At 41.4% G+C, this 18,990-nt stretch overlaps 1 protein-coding gene across 8 annotated transcripts in view; it reads right to left on the bottom strand.

The window, feature by feature from the left end:
- Positions 1-18,990, bottom strand: part of Tomosyn (syntaxin-binding protein tomosyn) — a 235,908-nt gene that overhangs the window by 123,987 nt on the left and 92,931 nt on the right. For all 8 annotated transcript variants that reach the window (XM_065232266.1, XM_065232267.1, XM_065232272.1 and 5 more), the window contains 4 exons: positions 2,539-2,746; positions 1,880-1,955; positions 1,656-1,816; positions 1,133-1,595 (listed from right to left, as the gene is read on the bottom strand). In XM_065232266.1, coding sequence (XP_065088338.1) covers positions 1,133-1,595; positions 1,656-1,816; positions 1,880-1,955; positions 2,539-2,746 — 908 coding nt within the window. The remainder of the gene's footprint in view (positions 1-1,132; positions 1,596-1,655; positions 1,817-1,879; positions 1,956-2,538; positions 2,747-18,990) is intronic.

Here is an 18,990-nt window from a genome sequence, read left to right on the forward strand (position 1 = left end):
ATTATGCCAAAGTCCATTATGCGAACTGTCTGTTATGCCAAACGTCCTTATGCCAAATGTACCAGACCCTTAAATAAGCAAAAGTAAACAGTTAGCCACATTAAAAAAAATTGTTGGTGTTTGTAAAGCTAAAACATGTTATTTTTTATGTACCATGCCATGCCTTATTGCCGTGGGGTTAAGAACGCTTCAAGTTTAAATCAGTTAAAAAAAAATAAATTTGCAATGATTTATGCTTCTTTAACACTCCGAACACGATGTTTCTGGTAAAATGTGTAACGGCAAATTAGTAATATTTGAAAAAAATATTGCTCAGCAATTTATCAATAGATTTTAAATCTATTTATACCGGATAAATCTTTAAAATGTGTAATATTAATATGGCGTCAATAGATTTGAAATTCGTCAATAAATGGCTGAGCTATGATTTTTCAAACATTGCCAGATTGTTGTTAGACATTTTATCGGCGGTATTGTGTTCAGAGTTTTAAGCGTCATATAATTTTATTCTGTATACATTTTGCAAAAAAAAATTAAGTTATAATATTTAAACAGCCTAAAAAATAATAATAAACATTTTTAACATATCATGCCTAATACCGCATACTTGAAGGATGGCATTTAGAATCATCCCTATATTAAACAAACGGGGTGCATCATGTATAGAACCTCTGTTTCTAACGTTGCAAAGAGCCTTTTCAATTCATTCAGAATGTAAAACATACGTTTTATTAAGCCACCTTGCTGCTGCAATCAAACCACGGTATTAGGAAATAAAATAAAATCCGTGGTTTTTATGCTATCAATATATTCATTTGTACGTGAAACCAGTTGTCAATTTTTTTATGCATTAGTAAAGATAACTCGATATGCTAACGTTTGTGATAATAATTTAGAAATAAAATTAAAAAAAAAACAATCCAGTTCTTTTGTTAAACCCACGGTGCTGCGCGGAATTAAGGCAGGTCACGGTATAGATTCTAGATCTCCAAAGTGAGTTGGTGAGTTTTGCTTTCAGCGTATCATTATTGTCTCAATGTTGAAATCTTTGCGCTAAACTGTTTGCATATTGATGGGTAGGTCGTACGGGCCTTGTATGTGTACGGTGATGTTTTAGGGGTTTAATATTTACCTCGACTCGGCACATAAAGCTATAGCCGAAATGGATAACGGATCGTCATCGTTGACGTCCATCGATCTCACTCTAGATTTTTCGAATATTTTAGACGTTTTTAATTTATAAAGCACTTGTAACGTTCCAGCACTTGAGTCCCAAAATTTTATAGAACCATCTTGGTGGCCAGTCATCACTATTTCCGAATAACTACAAGACGTTGGCTGCCATTCCCCTCCGTTAATAGGCCACTCTCTCTCAGAGTATCCTGATCGACGGTTTGATGCACTTCTTCCTACTGAATAAAAGGCTGGAACTAAATCAGATGGACAATCTGCTAAGTATGTACAACAAGTAACTTGTGACTCATGTATATCCATAGAATAAGGCGATTCAAACGTTGGATAACCAGTTGTTAACAAATCTATCAATACTAAATCATTTTGCAGTAGGACCGCAACGGCATATGGTTCCTGTAAATCTGTAAACAGAAAAAAGTTAGAGATTAACATTATTAAATGATCGCACAAAACAAACGTACCACTACTCCATGGACTTTCACAAATCGTGAAAAAGTCAATAACCGGATGTTCCATTTCTAATACTGTGGTTGATTTAGCCTGAACTAATACTGTTATGCAATGAGACTTACTACTACATTTTTCGGTCGGTAGGCCACCAGAGAATATTGTAAATTGTTCACTGTAGAAACGATGTATTATAGTATTATAAATTTAAATATGAAAAATATTTCCCTATAATTACCCAAGTCTATTTGTTGTAACTTCCACTTTTTGAATTGCATTGCATGCTTCTATCTTTCCATCTTTATTTGTCTTAGCTAAAGAATGGTAGAAAAACAAAATTTAATAATATGCGATAACAATGTTTCGATCATAGGGAGTACACTCTGATCTTTAATTTGTTAAAGTTTAGCTAGAACTAGATTGGAATAATCTAAGTCAGGGAACTATTGCTAGGTCTTCCAATAACAGATAACATATATTCTTCTAGAGTGCATTCCCTTTCATGGTACCCAATTGATTCTCGGCTTTATTCGAGATTGGTTTGACGGAGATTTTTTTATGGCGAGTTTGATGAAGCAAATTTGGGGAAAAAAACATACCACTTTATAAAGATAGCCCCGTAATACTTCAAATGTTTGCCTTATATTCAAGCGATGGTTTGCTTTCGAATTATATTCTTAGATAAACAACTTAGATAAAATCTATGGTGATCTTTTTTTTTTAAATAATAAACTAACACCTAGCAAAGTGCTCTAGATAAGCTACCGTTCTAAGTCAAACCAATTCCAAGAACAAAACGATTGTTAGTGAATGTACCATGCAAACTTAAACGTCTAAATCAGTAACGGCATTTATTTTTCTTTTTGATTCATAGATTTGATTGTGAAAGATACATACCATGTGGAAAACCATGCACTAGAGGTTTAGGTGAAAGTTTTAAAGGCCACGTACACAAAGATCCATCAGAATGAGATGTGATGAAATGTTTTCCTTCGTGATGCCAGGAACACGATAAAAGAGGCTCCTGTGATATCCATCGTAGTTCTGCGCATTTTCCTCTCATATCCCACAAAACTAATTGACCTGTTTCAAATCCTATCAGTAACTGAAATGGAAATTAAATTTAAGATGTACTATTTTTCTTTCTATGGATATGCCATTATTAAGCTCACGAGCACTATATTTCACAGTTCTCAAAAGTATCTTCGTAAATATATAACATTATCTGGAAGTCTTTTGATATTTTTCCAAGATTACCATGCTTGTATGACATAATATCGAGTAAGAAAGTTGACTGTATGTCATTTATGTACGTATGTAAATTAGGATGGGTCAACTCTACAACTCCCTATTCCCACCAACTGCTTCTGCATTGCGGTCCCCAACAACTGTTACGTGAAAGACCTGGGTGTGATTTTAAATTTCGTATGTCGTCGATAAGCGTCTATGACTTTAGGATTCAGCTTCAAGATAGCTAAGCATTTCACCGATGTCTACTGTTTAAAATTTCTTGATTGCTCTCTCGTACGAGTACTTGAGTATTGTTCTACGGTTTGAAAACCAAACTACAACAACGGTGCCGAGAGAATAGAATCTGTTCAACGTCGCTTTTTTCCTTTTGCGCTTCGCAGACTACCTTGGAGAGATCCGCTTCGGCTGCCCCGCTACGGAGGCCGTGCTAACTGATAAACTTAGAACCTCTCCGGGTAGAAGGGACACTAGCAGAGCATTGACTATTGCCGACACTGTACAGGGAAGAATAAATTGTGAGATTGTGATCCTCACACAACCAAATTAACGGGGGACTTAGCCGTTGATGGTGAGAACTTGACCATATGTGCGTCGGAAACTCTTTAGTGAAAAAGAGGGCGAGCATCGATCAAGTTCTGGATGTAGGAAAACCCCATTGCCGCGTGTGTGGGAAGCGAACGCCTTCGTTCAATTCCATCGTGACGATTATTTTTTGTTTCAACGTGTGTGCCGCAGATACGATTTTGGGTCCAGAGGCCCCCAGTGCCGTCAAGAAAGCCTGTGTGTGTTCGTCAATTAGTGCGTGGCGCGTACATTGGTCCTTCGAGCCGGATACGTAGGACATTCCGGGACCAGATAGTGAGTTCTGTAGCCACGCTGTCACGAAGAAAAGGAGTGTGGCATTGTCGGCCATTGTGAATTGTGTTTTCTACACCCAAGCCAAGCCACGCTGGGCTTTGTTGGATGAAAGGTGAATAAACGGTAATTGTGTGGCATCCCAGCCATTTTGGACGCTCTTTTCAAGTCCCAAGCCACGCCATTCCTGGTTGGCTGGTTGGGTGAAAGGCAGAACAAAGTGATTTTGTTTTTCGTGACGTGCCGAAGCGACGCCATTGAAGATTTTCCCCGCGAATTTCACATGTTCGGTAGTGACGTCGAAAGTGAAGTGCAATTGCACTCCAAAGTGCATTCTGCTTGAATTCATTGGTGGTAAACAGTGAATTGAAACCGCACTCCAAAGTGCAAGTGACAGTGCAAGACAATTGCTGCACTCCAAAGTGCATCCGTGGACACTTGGTCGCTCGACCAATCGCGAAAGGTGCCACGAAAGTGAAGTGTTATCCTGATGGTCCCACGTCCGCGTTGGGAAGGATTTGTTCGTTCCTTTCTCGCGTTCGCGATCCGCGTCGGAAAGGAGCAACTCGTTCGTTTCCGCGATCCGTGTCGGGAAGGAGTTTTTCGTATCGAATCGGGAAGGATATCACGTGCCGTCGGACCAACGTGTCGTCGCGTGTGCGAATCGTTTAACCCGTTAGGAAAGCCGTTCGGATAACGACATCGACGGAAGCATGGCCACCAGGAAGAAGCTTAAGAACCGAATAACGAACCGAAAATCGTTGATGTCGTCGTTCGAGGCAATGGAAAACTTCGTTGAGAATTATGACGAGGAGCGCGATATTCTGTAAGTGCCTGTACGCCTCGAAATGCTGAATCAGCTGTACCAAGACTTCATCAGGGTACAAGCTGATCTCAAGCGTTTGGACAGTGGTGATGCGCCGTTACCAAGAGCGCAATGAGGTAGAGTCGCGGTACTGTGCAGTGAAAGGTTGGCTGATGAGCCAAATTGTGGCCGAACCGGCTCCTGTCAATGAGACCATCACTGCCCCATCAACGTCAGCCAGCTTCCATCTGCGCCTCCCCAAAATCGACTTGCCAAAGTTTGACTGGGACTACTCTCGGTGGCTTGGATTCCGAGACACGTTCAAATCCATGGTCCACGATGTTCCAGAAATCCCACCGGTGGCGGAGCTACAATTCCTGTTGCAGTCCTTGGAGAAGGATGCAAAGAAACCATATGAGACGATGGACATCGAGGCAGGTAATTGTGGACCAACTTGAGAAGCCCTCCTCAAACGCTACGATGACCAGCAGTTCCTCAGAAAGCAGTTGTTCTGGGCCTTGTACGACCTGGCCCCCATTCGCAAGGAATCTCCGGAAGGTCTCCACACGTTATTGGACGACTTTCAACGCCACGTCAAGGCATTGGCAAAGATAGGGAAGCAGTCGCCACCTGGGACACTCTACTGGTATGTATGCTTTCTTACAAGTTGGACTCGTCTACTTTTCGTGCCTTGGGAAGAACATTCCTCAAAATTGAACCAACTTACGTACGCTTTATGCGTCGAGTTTCTGTAGCAACGAATCAGGATTCTACAAACGGTCTCATCGGAGATGGAGTATCGTTACACATCGGTCAAGGTGGCCGGTGTCAGCCCGTTCAAGAAACCACAGCAATTGAGGTCGGTCGCCAATACCGCGGTTGATAGCCCACGATCCAATCGCCTATCGTGCATCTCCTGCTCCAAAAAACATCTGTTGGTTCAGTATCTAACTTTCCAAAGGCTCTCCGTTGGTCAACGGAGGGAACTCATCGCCCAGAAACGTCTTTGCTGGAACTGCTTCTAGCCATCCCATGTCGCTCGTAACTGCGACTCAAGGTTTTCCTGTCGCCTCTGCCACTAAAGACACCACACGCTGCTCCACCAACCTCAAGCTTCACCATTCCCACAGAAAGGCGTGGCACTCCAGTCGTTGAGCAACCAGATTCCTCCTCCACGGTAAGGTCCGTGGAATCAAGTGTTTCAGCGCATCCAGCCACCGAAGTGAGTATGCCAGCTCATGTTCGCTCGTCAAGAACAGCTTTCCTTTGCACGGTTGTTCTGACAGTCCTCGATGAATATGGAAACGAGCATGCCGCTCGAGCACTCATCGATTCCGGATCCCAATCCAACTTAATATGCAAGAAGCTGGCTCGTCGTCTGAATCTGAAACCAGAACGAGCCAATATCCTCATCAGTGGTGTTGGGGAATCGACGACCACGGTGTCACAGCTAGTCTACGCAACCATCCGCTCACGAGACGAGTATTACACTAGTGAATTGAAGTTCCTAGTGCTTCCAAACCTAACCACTGAACTTCCAGGCAGAGACGTAAACATTTCGGATTGGTGCATTCTCAAGTCAGTCGAGCTCGCCGATCCTAACTTCAACATTTCTAGTAGCATCGACATGATGTTGGGAGCTGACCAATACCATGAATACATGATGAGTGGTAGGATCCACCTCAACGGTGGCTCACCGACGCTAAACGACACAATCTTTGGTTGGGCAGTGTCAGGTCGTTGGTATAGCATTACTGCACGGGTTCTTCTACACTGTTGTACCGCAACTACCACCCACAACCTGGAAACACTGATGGAGAAGTTCTGAGAGATTGAGTCCATCAATATCGGTCGAATTTACTCGGCAGGTGAAGTCGCTTGTGATGAGCTGTACCAAGCTACTACAACGAGAAACGCAGACGGAAGGTATGTAGTCGCTCTTCCAAAATCTCAGAATCCCCATATTCAACTCGGCGAATCCCATGTCATCGCCGAAAGACGTCTGCGAAGTTTGAAACGCAGGCTTGAGCGGGACGAAGCTATCAAGGTAGCCTACCACGAGTTTATGGACGAGTACCTACGACTTGGCTACATGCGACGTCTCGAAGATCCGGTAGATGATTCCCTGATGCACTATTACTTGCCGCATCACCCTGTGTGTAAGGCCAGCAGTATTACGACAAAGGTACGGGTTGTATTCGATGTCTCATGCCGCGCATCATCCGGCAATTCCTTGAACGACATTCTCCTCGTTGGCCCAGTCGTGCAAGAGGATCTCCAGTCCATCGAAATGCGATTCCGGACGAAACCTGTTGGAGTTGTACGCATCGACCGATCGCTCATCCGAATCCTCTTCAGAAAAGACCAACAGATCCAATCTCCACGTTCGAGCTTCAGACCGTTACATATGGTACATCGTCTGCACCATTCCACGCCACTCGATCCCTAGTCCAACTCGCCAACGATGAAGGTGATAATTTCCCGATGGCAAAGAAGACCGTGTTAGAAGACTACGTCGACGACCTCATCAGCGTTACCGACACCCCAGAAAAAGCCATCGAACTTCGTCGCCAGCTCAGTGAAATGCTACATTCCGCCGGTTTTCCATTTAGGAAATGGGCCTCCAACAGCTCAGCCGTCCTGGCCGAAATTCCTTCGGAAGAACTAACAATCCAACCGTTCTACCGATTCTCCGATGCACAGAAAAAAAATAATTTTGATATCACGTCAAAGTGGATGCACTACAATCATGTCGAAAATATGGTGTAATATTACTTGCTAAAAAGGACAAAATTATCATTAATACAATGCATGAACTGACATTACGCTGCTTTTACTGCATTTGTTTATTTATGTGGTCATAAAAATTACATGAAATTTTCGACATGATTGTAGTGCATCCACTTTGATGTGATATCAAAATTATTTTTTTGCTGTGTGAACAGTCAGTGACCACCCTCGGACTGATCTAGGAACCGAAGTCCGATACACTACGATTCCGAATCCAGCTTCCAATTCCTGCTACCGTGCTCACCAGACGAAAAACGTCCTTTCGTATATCGCGCAGATCTACGACCAACGACGGGAAGACCTACGCTTGTGATGATCCACTTCCCGACCAGTGTTACCCGACCAGTCGCCAAAATCGCTCTTCTTCCGATGCCATCGGACGACACCGAGAACGATAAAGGTAAAAACTGATGCATCAAACTAATCAATCTATCTTTTAAATTTGCCGAACCTCTTAACGGAATCCCTTTATGAAGAGTTTTGAGTGTTTTAGTTTATTTCCTTTAAATTCGCGTACAGATACTACTTGCAGACTTTATCAGTGTCAAGTTTTCAACACCACTTGGCACGGATGATGTCTAGTTTCTTTTCCGGTTACGATCATCGTCTGCATTCTGCGCACACCAACCTTCAAGATACCAGGATGCCCAATACCCTCTGTAAAGGACACACGGGGTATCTACACCAGCAGAATGATTTAGAATAAGATTCGTTAAAATAGGCTATTTTAAGGTGGCCGGAATGTTAGGTACTGATCTAAACCTAAACTTATCTAATAGCTTAAAAGTAAAATTTGTTCCTAGAAGTAAAATTGAATTTCTTACATCTAACTTAACCTAGAGACATTATTTGCTGTCTACCTTACAAACTACGAAACAGATATAATTTTTTATATACTAGTACCTACGAACTACGAACAAATCACACAAAGCAAACATGCAAATACACCGATCGCGATTATACTACTCGATCCCGATGTTTTCCCTTTCAAACACATACATACATGCAGAGCAGAAAGCAAAAGCAGTTTAAAACTGCGATCATTTATGTACGTAGAGTTAGTTGCCATCAGAAGTTCGTGAAATATAAACGTTCCAACGAGAAACGCTACTTTTTAAGTGATCCGAAAGATTTCCTCTTGGTTGACCGAGGTCGGTGTCCGCCGTGTGTTTTTGCTAAGTGCCGTTTTAGCAAGATACTTTGTCACTTCGGTTGTGTGGTCGAGGAAAGTTTCTACTAAGTCCCAAATTAACGGGGGACTTAGCCATTGACGTTTTTTTTTATTTTATTTTTTTTATTAGTGACATTTTACATTTGTATTGTGCATTCATGTCTAGATTGGATTAATTACAATTTTTTGTACAAATCAGTATTGTTGAATTGTGATTGGGAATCTTGATATTTCCTGCAGTCCAGAAGGATATGACGTATGTCGATGATGGAGCCGCAGCATTCGCATAAAGGTGGGTCTATTCTGTTGATCAGGAACTTGTGGGTGAGCCTCGTATGTCCTATTCTCAATCGGGTTAGGACCTGTTGTTCTGCGGGGTTCGCGCTGTCCTTCCATTGGCTTGTGTCGGATTTTATCTCGCTTAACGTCCTGCGAATTGAACCATAGCTAGTCCCATTGTTCTCGTATAACGCTTTGGACTTCTCTTACTGCGTCCATGACTGGTATTGGGATATCATGTGGTTCGTTTTTTCTAGCTTCACCCGCTAGACGGTCTGCAGAAATATTTCCTTCAATACCAGCATGACCAGGAATCCTACAGAATTTTATGTTTTTGTTGCGAACTGCTGCTTCAATACTTTCGATCCATGGATGTGTAGACCTACTATAGATAGCCTACCTACTGTAGATAGCTTTTGGCTTTTTGGGTGAAGTCTTGAGTGCCAGGTTGAGGGCATAGGCCTCTGCTGAGTACACGCTGCACTGACGAGGGATGGCTACGGATTTGCTAACGCCAGCTAAAAATAGGCCTGTGCCGACTGTATCGTCACTCTTGGAGCCATCGGTGTAAAGAGTGGTGTGTCCTTGAAAGTGTCGTTCGATTATATCCTGTACTATGGGTCGTACTTTTTCTGGCGGGTCCTAATAATCTGCCCTGCCCCTGTCCTAATAATCGAGCCCTAATAATCTGTTTAACGTCCCAGACGATTGTAGGTTTTGGTACATTCCAGTGCCATTCTGTGATCCTATTGCGCTGACAGATTCTGGGAATAGTTGAATTGGTTTTTTCGGTATACAGCTGTAATGTTCTTTGAATGACTGGAAGATCGGAGGCGTCACTAATTTTCTCTTAAAGCCGAATCGTCACCCGTGCTAACGATTGTAGTACCAGAAGGTCAAATGGTAGCATGCCAGATTCAGCCATGATAGCGAGTGTAGGGCTTGTGACGAATGTTCCAGATGCGAGTCTAATCATCCGGTTGTAGGTTGGGGAGAGGATTTTGAGGGCCGTATGGCCTCTTCTGCTAACTAGACCTATTCCGTACAGAAGGCGTGACGTGATGATCGCAGATCCTACCTGCAGCAGTGAGCGACGGGCGCCTCGGGGAAGTCTTGATCCAAGCATGGTCAGGATTCGTAGTCGCGTGGCGCAGTTTTTGACATTCTGGGTACAGTGTGCTCTAAAAGTGAAGGTCTGGTCTAGCGTGACACCTAGAATTTTGAGCCGCTTTGTTCTAGGTACTGGGATGCAATCTATGGTTATATCTTTCTTTGGCTGGCGACGAGCATTACAGCTACCATAAAAGATGTTTAATATGTTAGATGATATAGAAAAACCAATGCTTATCGCCCATTTGACCACCGCGTTGACAGCAATTTGATGCTTTCGACCTAAGTTTTGATTCTTTAGGCCTACTACGATCAAAAGGATGTCGTCGGCATAAAGGAGAACCTTGACACCATTTGGGACCACCCAAAAATCGGTTGCATAGCCACGAGGAACAAAGTCACAAGCTGGGTAACTTCCGATAGGAAGCTTTTCAGAATGATGTACATGCGTCCAGAAAAGCGCCATTGCTTCAGTGTCCGTAAAATCCCATGTCTCCAGGTGGTGTCATATGCCTTTGACAGGTCCAGAGACGCAATTAGACAGTGCTCGTCTTTTCCGGGTAAATAGCTTTCCAGTTCCGCGAAATGAGTTTCGGTGCCGCCTCCGGATCGGAAAGCGTGTTGTCGCTTATCCAGTCGTCCTTTCGTTTCTAATTCCGTAATTAGTCGCCGGTTGACCATCCTTTCAAAGACTTTAGATATACAGCTTAAAAGTGTGATGGGTCGAAAAGCAGCAGGTCCGGTATCAGTGGAATTTGGCTTCGGAATTGGTACAATGATCCCCGTACGCCGTTGATGGTGAGAACTTGAACATATGTGCGTTGGCCGCTCTTTAGTGAAAAAGAGGGCGAGCCACGATCAAGTTCTGGGTGTAGGAAAACCCCATCGCCGCGTGTGTGGAAGCGAACGGCTACCATCGGACGATTATTTTTTGTATCAACGAGTGTGCCGCAGATACGCTTTTGGGCCCAGAGGCCACCAGTGCCGTCAAGAAAGCCTGCGTATGTCCGGCAATTAGTCCGTCGCGCGTACATTGGCGCCTTCTATCATTTGGGTTATCGTTTGTTCGGATATGGTAATTTGTTTTAATGTGATATGGATGTAAATAGGGAAAAAGTTGGCTTCGGCAATACCTTAACCTATTATCGTCAGGGGGTAAACAACGTCCTTGAGAGCTCAATTTTGGCATGTGGATACATTGTGTTTCAGAGCAACTATTGGTCAAATTTGAGTGCTCTAGGACTTTGTTTACCCCCTGACGATAATAGGTTAAGGTATTGCCGAAGCCAACTTTTCCCCTATTAATATGCGTTTTTATAGACTTTGTTTTGTAGGTTTTGAAACGAGCATTTCTAGTCCAAAACGCAAACCGGTTGGTCATGAGTGTTTCCGATTTGAATGAAACATTTATCACGTGTTCGCTGATACTAATGGTTGCATTTTTCATTTAAATATGATTTTGATTCAGAGTAACTTTTGAAAAGGGCGTATAAAAAAATGGATTATTTTTTTTCCAAAAAATCATAACTTGAAAACTATTGATCTGATCAAACTGGCATATGACAAAAAGTTTTAGGTAGTTAAATTATCTTTGCGGAAAAAAATACACTGAAAGAAAAACTTAGTAAATTAGTATTTAAAAAACGTAAAACGATGATTATCTCAAAACACCCCCCTTCGATCTTCATAAATTTTTTTTTCAAGAAAACTGAAAAAATGCCTTAATATTTGGTAAAGAGTGTATGCTGGTAACTTTCTTAAAAATTTTTTTATAATTTTTGAAATTTTTGTTGGTTTTTACAAATTGGTGAAATTGCATATTTTTTAGTAAAATAGTAATTTATTTGAATTTTACGCATAATTTTCAAAAACTTTGTATATATAAACTTTTTTCCTAAGTCCAGCCGTTCTCAAGTTAATGCAATTTAAAAAAAATAATTATGATAATTTTCTACATTTTGGGCCATTTTCAAATGTTAGTCGTGATGTCCAGCAACGAGATGTTTTTCCATGAATATATATTAAAAAACAGACAATTTATTCTCAAATATGGTAGCTGTCAGCCTTACCCGTTTCTATTTAGACGCAGCGGAAAAGAAATAAGTTTATAAGTAAATACTCTCAAATATACCCAAATAATCAACAAACCCACTCATGTGCCTTTTTTCTGTCCTCTATTAGTTGTATACCTGGATAGAATTGTGTATGTCATAACAGAGGCTCAAAACATAAACAGGTAAACAAATATGTTATTAAACCTGTAATTGAGATAAATTATCTAGGTACTTCTCTGACGTATACCATATTGTGCCTTAAGAGCTCATCCCGCGATATCACAACTACATAAAAAGGCACCCCGTGGAGGCTTCTTACACTCACACCTAAAAAAGTTTGCTATAATCAATTGTACCTAATGAAGATAGGTATAATGTCAACATTGTAATTATTCTGCTACATATATATATATATTGGGACGATCTTCACCTGTTCCATTCAGTTCATCTCTCTTAGCGTTTCAAGTTAAAAAGCAAGTAGTTTTTTACGATGGATAACAATTTCAAGTGTTGTAAACCTCTACCTAAATCAATTTCAAAGCATGACACAGTAACAGTAGTTCAGTTGTTTATCTCAAAATTATTAGAATTTTTAAAGTTGCAAATAACAGTCCAAAAGTGTATTTTTATGTCAGATGGAGCAGCTTCACAATACAAAAACATAAAAAAATTGCTAGCCTCTGTGGATTTAAAGATAAGCATAATGTAGAAATTGAATGGCATTTTTTTGCAACTTCACACGGCAAAGGTCCTTGTGATGCGATTGGCGGTACCCTTAAGAGAATGGCAACCAGAGCAAGTTTAGCTAAGCAACACGAGCACCCTATAACGAACCCTAAACAACTGTACGACTGGGCAAATCGTCGTAAAGAAGATCTTCAAACAAAAATGTCATTTTTTTATGTTTCTACGGAAGAATACAAAAAGGCTGACACGGAATTTGATCCAATTTTTAAGAAAGTGAAACCAATTCCTGGAACTCGAAAATTTATATTGCTATATTCCAGTTTCAAACAACCAAATTGCAGTAAAAATATTCTCTAATTCAAACGATACACCCAAATTATTCAATGTATTCAAATAATATGAGTTGTAAAATAAAATAATAAATATATACTGTTTTTTTATCTCAACAAATCTTTCATTTGACCACATCAACGTGCTTCTCTTCCGCTGCCTCTAGATAGAAACGGGTAAGTCTGACAGCTACCATATCTGAGAATGAATTGTTTGTTTTTTAATATACAATCATGAAATAAAATCTCGTTGCTGGACATCTCGACGAACATTTGAAAATGGCCTAAAATGTTGAAAATTGTTATAATTTTATTTTTTTAATTCGCATTAACTTGAGAACGGCTGGACTTAGGAAAAAAGTTTATATGTGCAAAGTTATCGAAAATTATGCGTAAAATCCAAATAAACTATTATTTTTCAAAAAATTATGCATTTTCATCAACTTGTAAAAATCAACAAAAATTTAAAAAATTATAGATTTCTTTTTAAGGAAGTTACCAGCATACACTTTTTACGAAATTCAAGGGTATTCCATCAATTTTCTTGAAAAAAAAAATTATAAAGATCGAAGGGGGGGCGTTTTAAGATAATCATCGTTTTACGTTTTTTAAATACTAATTTACGAAGTTTTTTCTTTCAGTGTATTTTTTCCGCAAAGATAATTTAATTACCTAAAACTTCTTCTCATATGCCGTTTTGATCAGATCAATAGTTTTCAAGTTGATTTTTTGAAAAAAAAAATAATCCATTTTTTTATACGCCCTTTTCAAAAGTTACTCTGGAGGAAAAAATCATATTTAAATGAAAAATGCAACCATTAGTATCAGCGAACACGTGAGCAATGTTTCATTCAAATCAGAAGGGGTCGAGACAAAATTGACATTTTTTTTAACGATTTGAGCTAGAAATGCTTAAACCGAACGTGACTGATTCGTTCACGTCGAATCGTTATGTTTCTGCTCGATCTGACGGAAATGGGCGCTTATGCCGAAGTACCCTATATTGTTTAAGCTACAACTCTGGTTACAACTTTATTTCTTGTAAAAAAATAGAAGACTACATGTCACGGTGTCTCTGAAAGAAAACCTTATCATAAATAAATCAGTATCAGTGGCTGACTCAAAGTCATTTTTAATAGTAAAACTCAGTCCCCTTCATCCACGCACCCTCTGTCTGAGGGTGTACTTTTTACGCTTTTGCTACACTGCCTATAATCGCATATCAGTCCCATATGGATAATCGTCAATGTTAAGATAATAACGTTATCCACTATCAATTGGCATCTACTTTCATAACACGTGATAAAACTATGGACTTTGACCATGAAAAATGTGAGAACAACATCAAGTCAGTTTGTCCCATCAAGCAAAGTAATCGCATATCAGTCCCATCGTTGGAGCTTGTTTGTTATTTCGCGAGGCATCCTAGCCTTGACGGTTATTGCGGTATCACCTGCAAACAGGAAGAACACGCAACCGTCTCCGAGGGGAGGAATGTCTGAAGTGTAGATGCTGTAAAGCAAAGGGCCCAACAGACTTCCTTGCGGAACTCCTGCTGGGATGGAGAACGTGTTTGAAAGGCAGCCATTCAACGATACCTTAAACGACCTTTGCTGAAGGTAGTTACGGGTGATTTTAACAAGATGCAAAGGAAAATTGAAGTTACAAAGCTTGTATACAAGCCCATTGTCAAACGCTTTCTCAACATCTAACAATGCCATGGCTGTGGACTTGGATACAGCCTTGTTACTTCGGATGTTATTCCTCACCCGTACTAGCTGATGATTTGTGGAGTGCCCCTTCCTGAACCCGAACTGTTCCGGTAGGAGAATGTTGTGCTCCTCGACAAACTTGAGCAAACGATTGAGAATAAGTTTCTCAAACAATTTGCTCAGCGCTGAAAGGAGGCTGATTGGTCTGTAGCTTGAAGCTAGCGATAGGTCCTTCCCGGGTTTGCGGATAGGTATGATTTTTGCTGTCTTCCAGATACTTGGAACGTAGTGCAGTTCCAAGCATCTGTTGAAGACAGCAGCCAGCAGAGAGTGAACCTTCATGCTGAGATTTTTCAATGCTAGGTTGAATATTCCGTCAAAACCGGGGGCCTTCATGTTTTTGGTGCATTTGAGCGCTGAGCAAATCTGTTCCACTGTGATTCTATCCTCCGGAGAGATGGCACAAGGGGAGGAATCAAGGTTGAGTACGCATTGCTCAACCTGAACTTCGAGCGGACTTTGGATATTGGAGCCAAGCAAGTGCGATTTGAGTGGTGTGTTTTCCATTTCCTGTAACTTCTGCCGCTCTCCTGCTGCTCCTCCAGTCGATTCAATCGGTTTACAAGTTCTATTTCTCGCCTTCGCCTCAATTCGTTCTCCTGCTGGTGTTCTAATTCCAGCAGGTTGCTGATCTCCAGCAGTGATTGCGCTACCTCCCAACGGAGTAGACGAACCAACAGGGATAGACTCTTGTGGTTCGACCGATTCTGGAATGTTCTCCACCTTTAGTATACTGCTACTACTACGACGACTTACAAAGCTCTGAATTTCATCGTCCTGCTGGCGGAGCAATTCGTGCTTTCTAGCTATGAACTGCTTTTCCCGCTCTAGTTTCTCCTCAGCGGCTTTCTCAATCAGCAATTTCTCTTGTTGTATCCGCTCCTGTTCTACCTGCTCTTCAGCTCGCCTCTCGTCCTCCAGACGTTGGATTTCACCGTCAATGTGGGACCTTCGACCGCTTCTAGCACTCGATCGGCCGGATCCCGACCTAGCTGATCGCTTTGGTACTCTCTTCGACGAACACTCCACGCAGCAAAACTCCTTCAAATGGACAGTATTCGTATCCACCCTCGCGCACGAAATTGGTTCCAACGCTTGCATCCTCCACATTGGACCGTATACATTTCTGCATTGTTCGGTTGATCACATACCGCACAGTCAAGATCCTGTCCGTGCTCTAAATCGATCACCACCCTCTGTCAGGTCCAGATCGTGTTCAGAAGTACTAAGATGTGCTTCACCTTAAAGATTAGACTGTTGGCAGCCTTGGCCTTGGAACGAGTTTGACGGACAAACGATTTCTCCATTCTCGGTACTCTATAAATCTTTGAGATTATGTTGAAATGATTTCGGAGATATTCAAAGCAACTCGTCTGTGTTCACGATCAAGATAGCTCAAAGCTGTAAATTTATTTAAGGTTAGCAACAATAAAAATTCATGTTTTCTTACATTTAGTCTCCTTACACAATGTACCAATTAATTTTACAAATAAAGAATTCAATTTTCTCTTCTCCAGTCTAGAAAGAAGAATATAAATCAAATGAAAGGTGCTAATTTTACTGCAGTATAATATTTACGTGATAATAGATAATGTTGCACTCGATTCACCAGATAATAACAAAGCAATACCATATTTGACATTTGTATCGTCTGACAAATTATCCTACATATTCTACTCGTTCAGTCATATTCTCATGCTGAAATAACCGCATATATAGTGGGAAATAAAAAAAAACGTTGGAAAAGAATTCCACATTCCCGACGATTATTTATATTGTTGATAATTATTATAGCTTAATGTCTACTAATTTTTTTTAATAATATTCCATTAGTTTTCCAGGTTTTTCCGAATGTTTCTACCATAAAGTACCATAGTTTCATTAACCTATGATCCTAATTTCAGGCATTTTTCAAAAGTAGAATCCAAATGTATAATGGAAATATTTTTAATTGAGCCAGAAATTCTGATAGGCTTATTCGATTGAGCCTGTACAAATAAAGTAATAAAAACATCTGATAGGTATTATTGACTAGTGTAAAGGAAAAATATGATTTAAAAAATATTACAACATCTTTAGAAAACAATTTTAATTTTTATTGACGAAATTCCATGTAAAATTCCACATGATTTTCATGTGTCCACACATAAACAGAATCCACTCAGAAGTACACATGAAATTTATGAGTCAAATGAATAGTATGTGTGGTTACACATGAATTTTATGTATACACATAAAAAATATGTGTCCGACACATATAAATCATTTGTTTATCATATTGCAAAAAATCATGTGTGGGACACATAAATATAATCATTGAATTTTTATTAGAGTACCGTTCTCTGCTGCATCCCACTCCTGCTGCCACTTAGCCATCGACTCCGTTCTCACCATTTTTCGTACTCCTCTGGTTTCTCTCGTCATATAGCAATCGTAGTCCTCCGCCAAGGTGATGCCGATTGGGATCATACCGGCGATAACGCATACTGCCTCCATCGAAATGGTTCTGTACGCACTCACGACTCGCATGGCCATGAGCCAGAACGTACTGCTCAATTTCCTTTGGTTCTACTTCGTTTTCAGCGCTTCAATCCAGGCTGGACCTCCGTACCTTAGTATCGATGAGGACTTGGACGAGAATTGTTCGGCATGATTTGGCTATTGCGTTGATGACCTTCACCGCCTTCTCGCAAGCATATTCGATGTGGCTATTAAAGTTTAGCCGGTCGTCGATCATCACTCCCAGATACTTTAGCACGCGCTTCGAAACAATGGTGTGCTTTCCAACGGTGATTTCTGCCCGTTGCACTGCTTTGTAGTTACTGACCAACATCACTTCTGTTTTGTGGTGGGCTATCTGCACCTTCGCTCCTTGCATCCAGTTACCAATAGTATCTATCGCCTCGGCCGCCAGCATTTCCACTTCTTCCAGAGTCTCACCCGTTACCGTCAAGACGACATCGTCCGCAAAGCCAACGATCTCAACTCCTTTGGGCAGCTTGAGCGTCAGCACGCCATTGTACATTCCGTTCCACAGCGTGGGACCTAGAGTGGAGACTTGTGGAACTCCCACCGTGATTCTAAGCGATTTCTGCCCCGTGTCTGTCACGTAGACCAGGACCCGGTTCTGGAAGTAACTACTTAGAATCCTGCAGAGGTAGTCTGGAACCGTGTGTGTGTGTGTGTGTGTGTGTGTGTGTGTGTGTGTGTGTGTGTGTGTGTGTGTGTGTGTGTGTGTGTGTGTGTGTGTGTGTGTGTGTGTGTGTGTGTGTGTATGTGTTCCCTCTAACCCCCACTGACCGGCATTGTTATTATGGGAGTTGGAAAGTAATAGCTCTATTGCAGATCCAACAAACCATTTCAGAATGTCTGGAGAGTCACGCCCATTCCGAGGTTACTTTCACTTACAATAAGCCCCGCATGTATGCATAACCGTTATCAAATGGATATTGGTATTACATACACGCTTCCAGGTGTTTGGGAGGCTGCTGAGACGGACACATCGACTCTGTGCTCGCGGAAAAGTCAGTACTGTGCGGGTGAAAACGCACTTGAAATCGTCGGAAAAGTGTTCCCCGGGCTAGCCGGAATCGCGTACGTTGCGGAAGTGATATTTTCCATCGCTGACAAGTTCGGTAGTGGTGAAAAGTTGAGTATTAACTGGGTTCTCAGCCTCCATTAACAGTGAAAGAGTTCTTGCTAACATTTGTTTTTTTTTTCGTTCAACCTCTCCCTCTCGCGCTGAAGTGATAGCTCTCTCTGTCTCCCGCTTGCGTTTGCACTTTTTGAGAGAAGCGCAGTGGTGTTGGTGTGAGTTTGGTGGAATCGATTTTGTATTCGCTCTCCCACCTGGATGCGATTTATCACCAAGAAAAGATAGAGGTGATTGTGTGCGTTGGCAGTAGTTTGCATCGCATAAGCAGCAACAACAACTACGGTGGCAGTCGCACCTCGCCTAATCTCGGATCGCGTTGTTCTGCGTCGCGGATTACTAGTGTGCGTGTGCAATTATCGGTCTCGATGAGAAGAAGTTATGTCGTTTTCGTTTTTACTACACTACACCGGTGTAGTGTAAGCAGAAATAAGTGCGAGTCATTGACAGTTCATCATCATTTGTTTGTAAACAAAGGTGCAACCGATAGCTACACCCTAATTTTTTTCGGTGTTCGGCAGTGTAGCACCGGTGTAGCTACACCGCAAAAACGAAAACGACATTAGACGAGTGTTGCGAGATCGCGCGGTGTTC

The sequence above is a fragment of the Ochlerotatus camptorhynchus genome, unplaced genomic scaffold (genome assembly GCF_037179485.1).
Source record: "Ochlerotatus camptorhynchus isolate MF236.1 unplaced genomic scaffold, CSIRO-AGI_Acam_v1.1 ptg000366l, whole genome shotgun sequence".
NCBI classification, from domain to species: Eukaryota; Metazoa; Arthropoda; class Insecta; order Diptera; family Culicidae; genus Ochlerotatus; species Ochlerotatus camptorhynchus.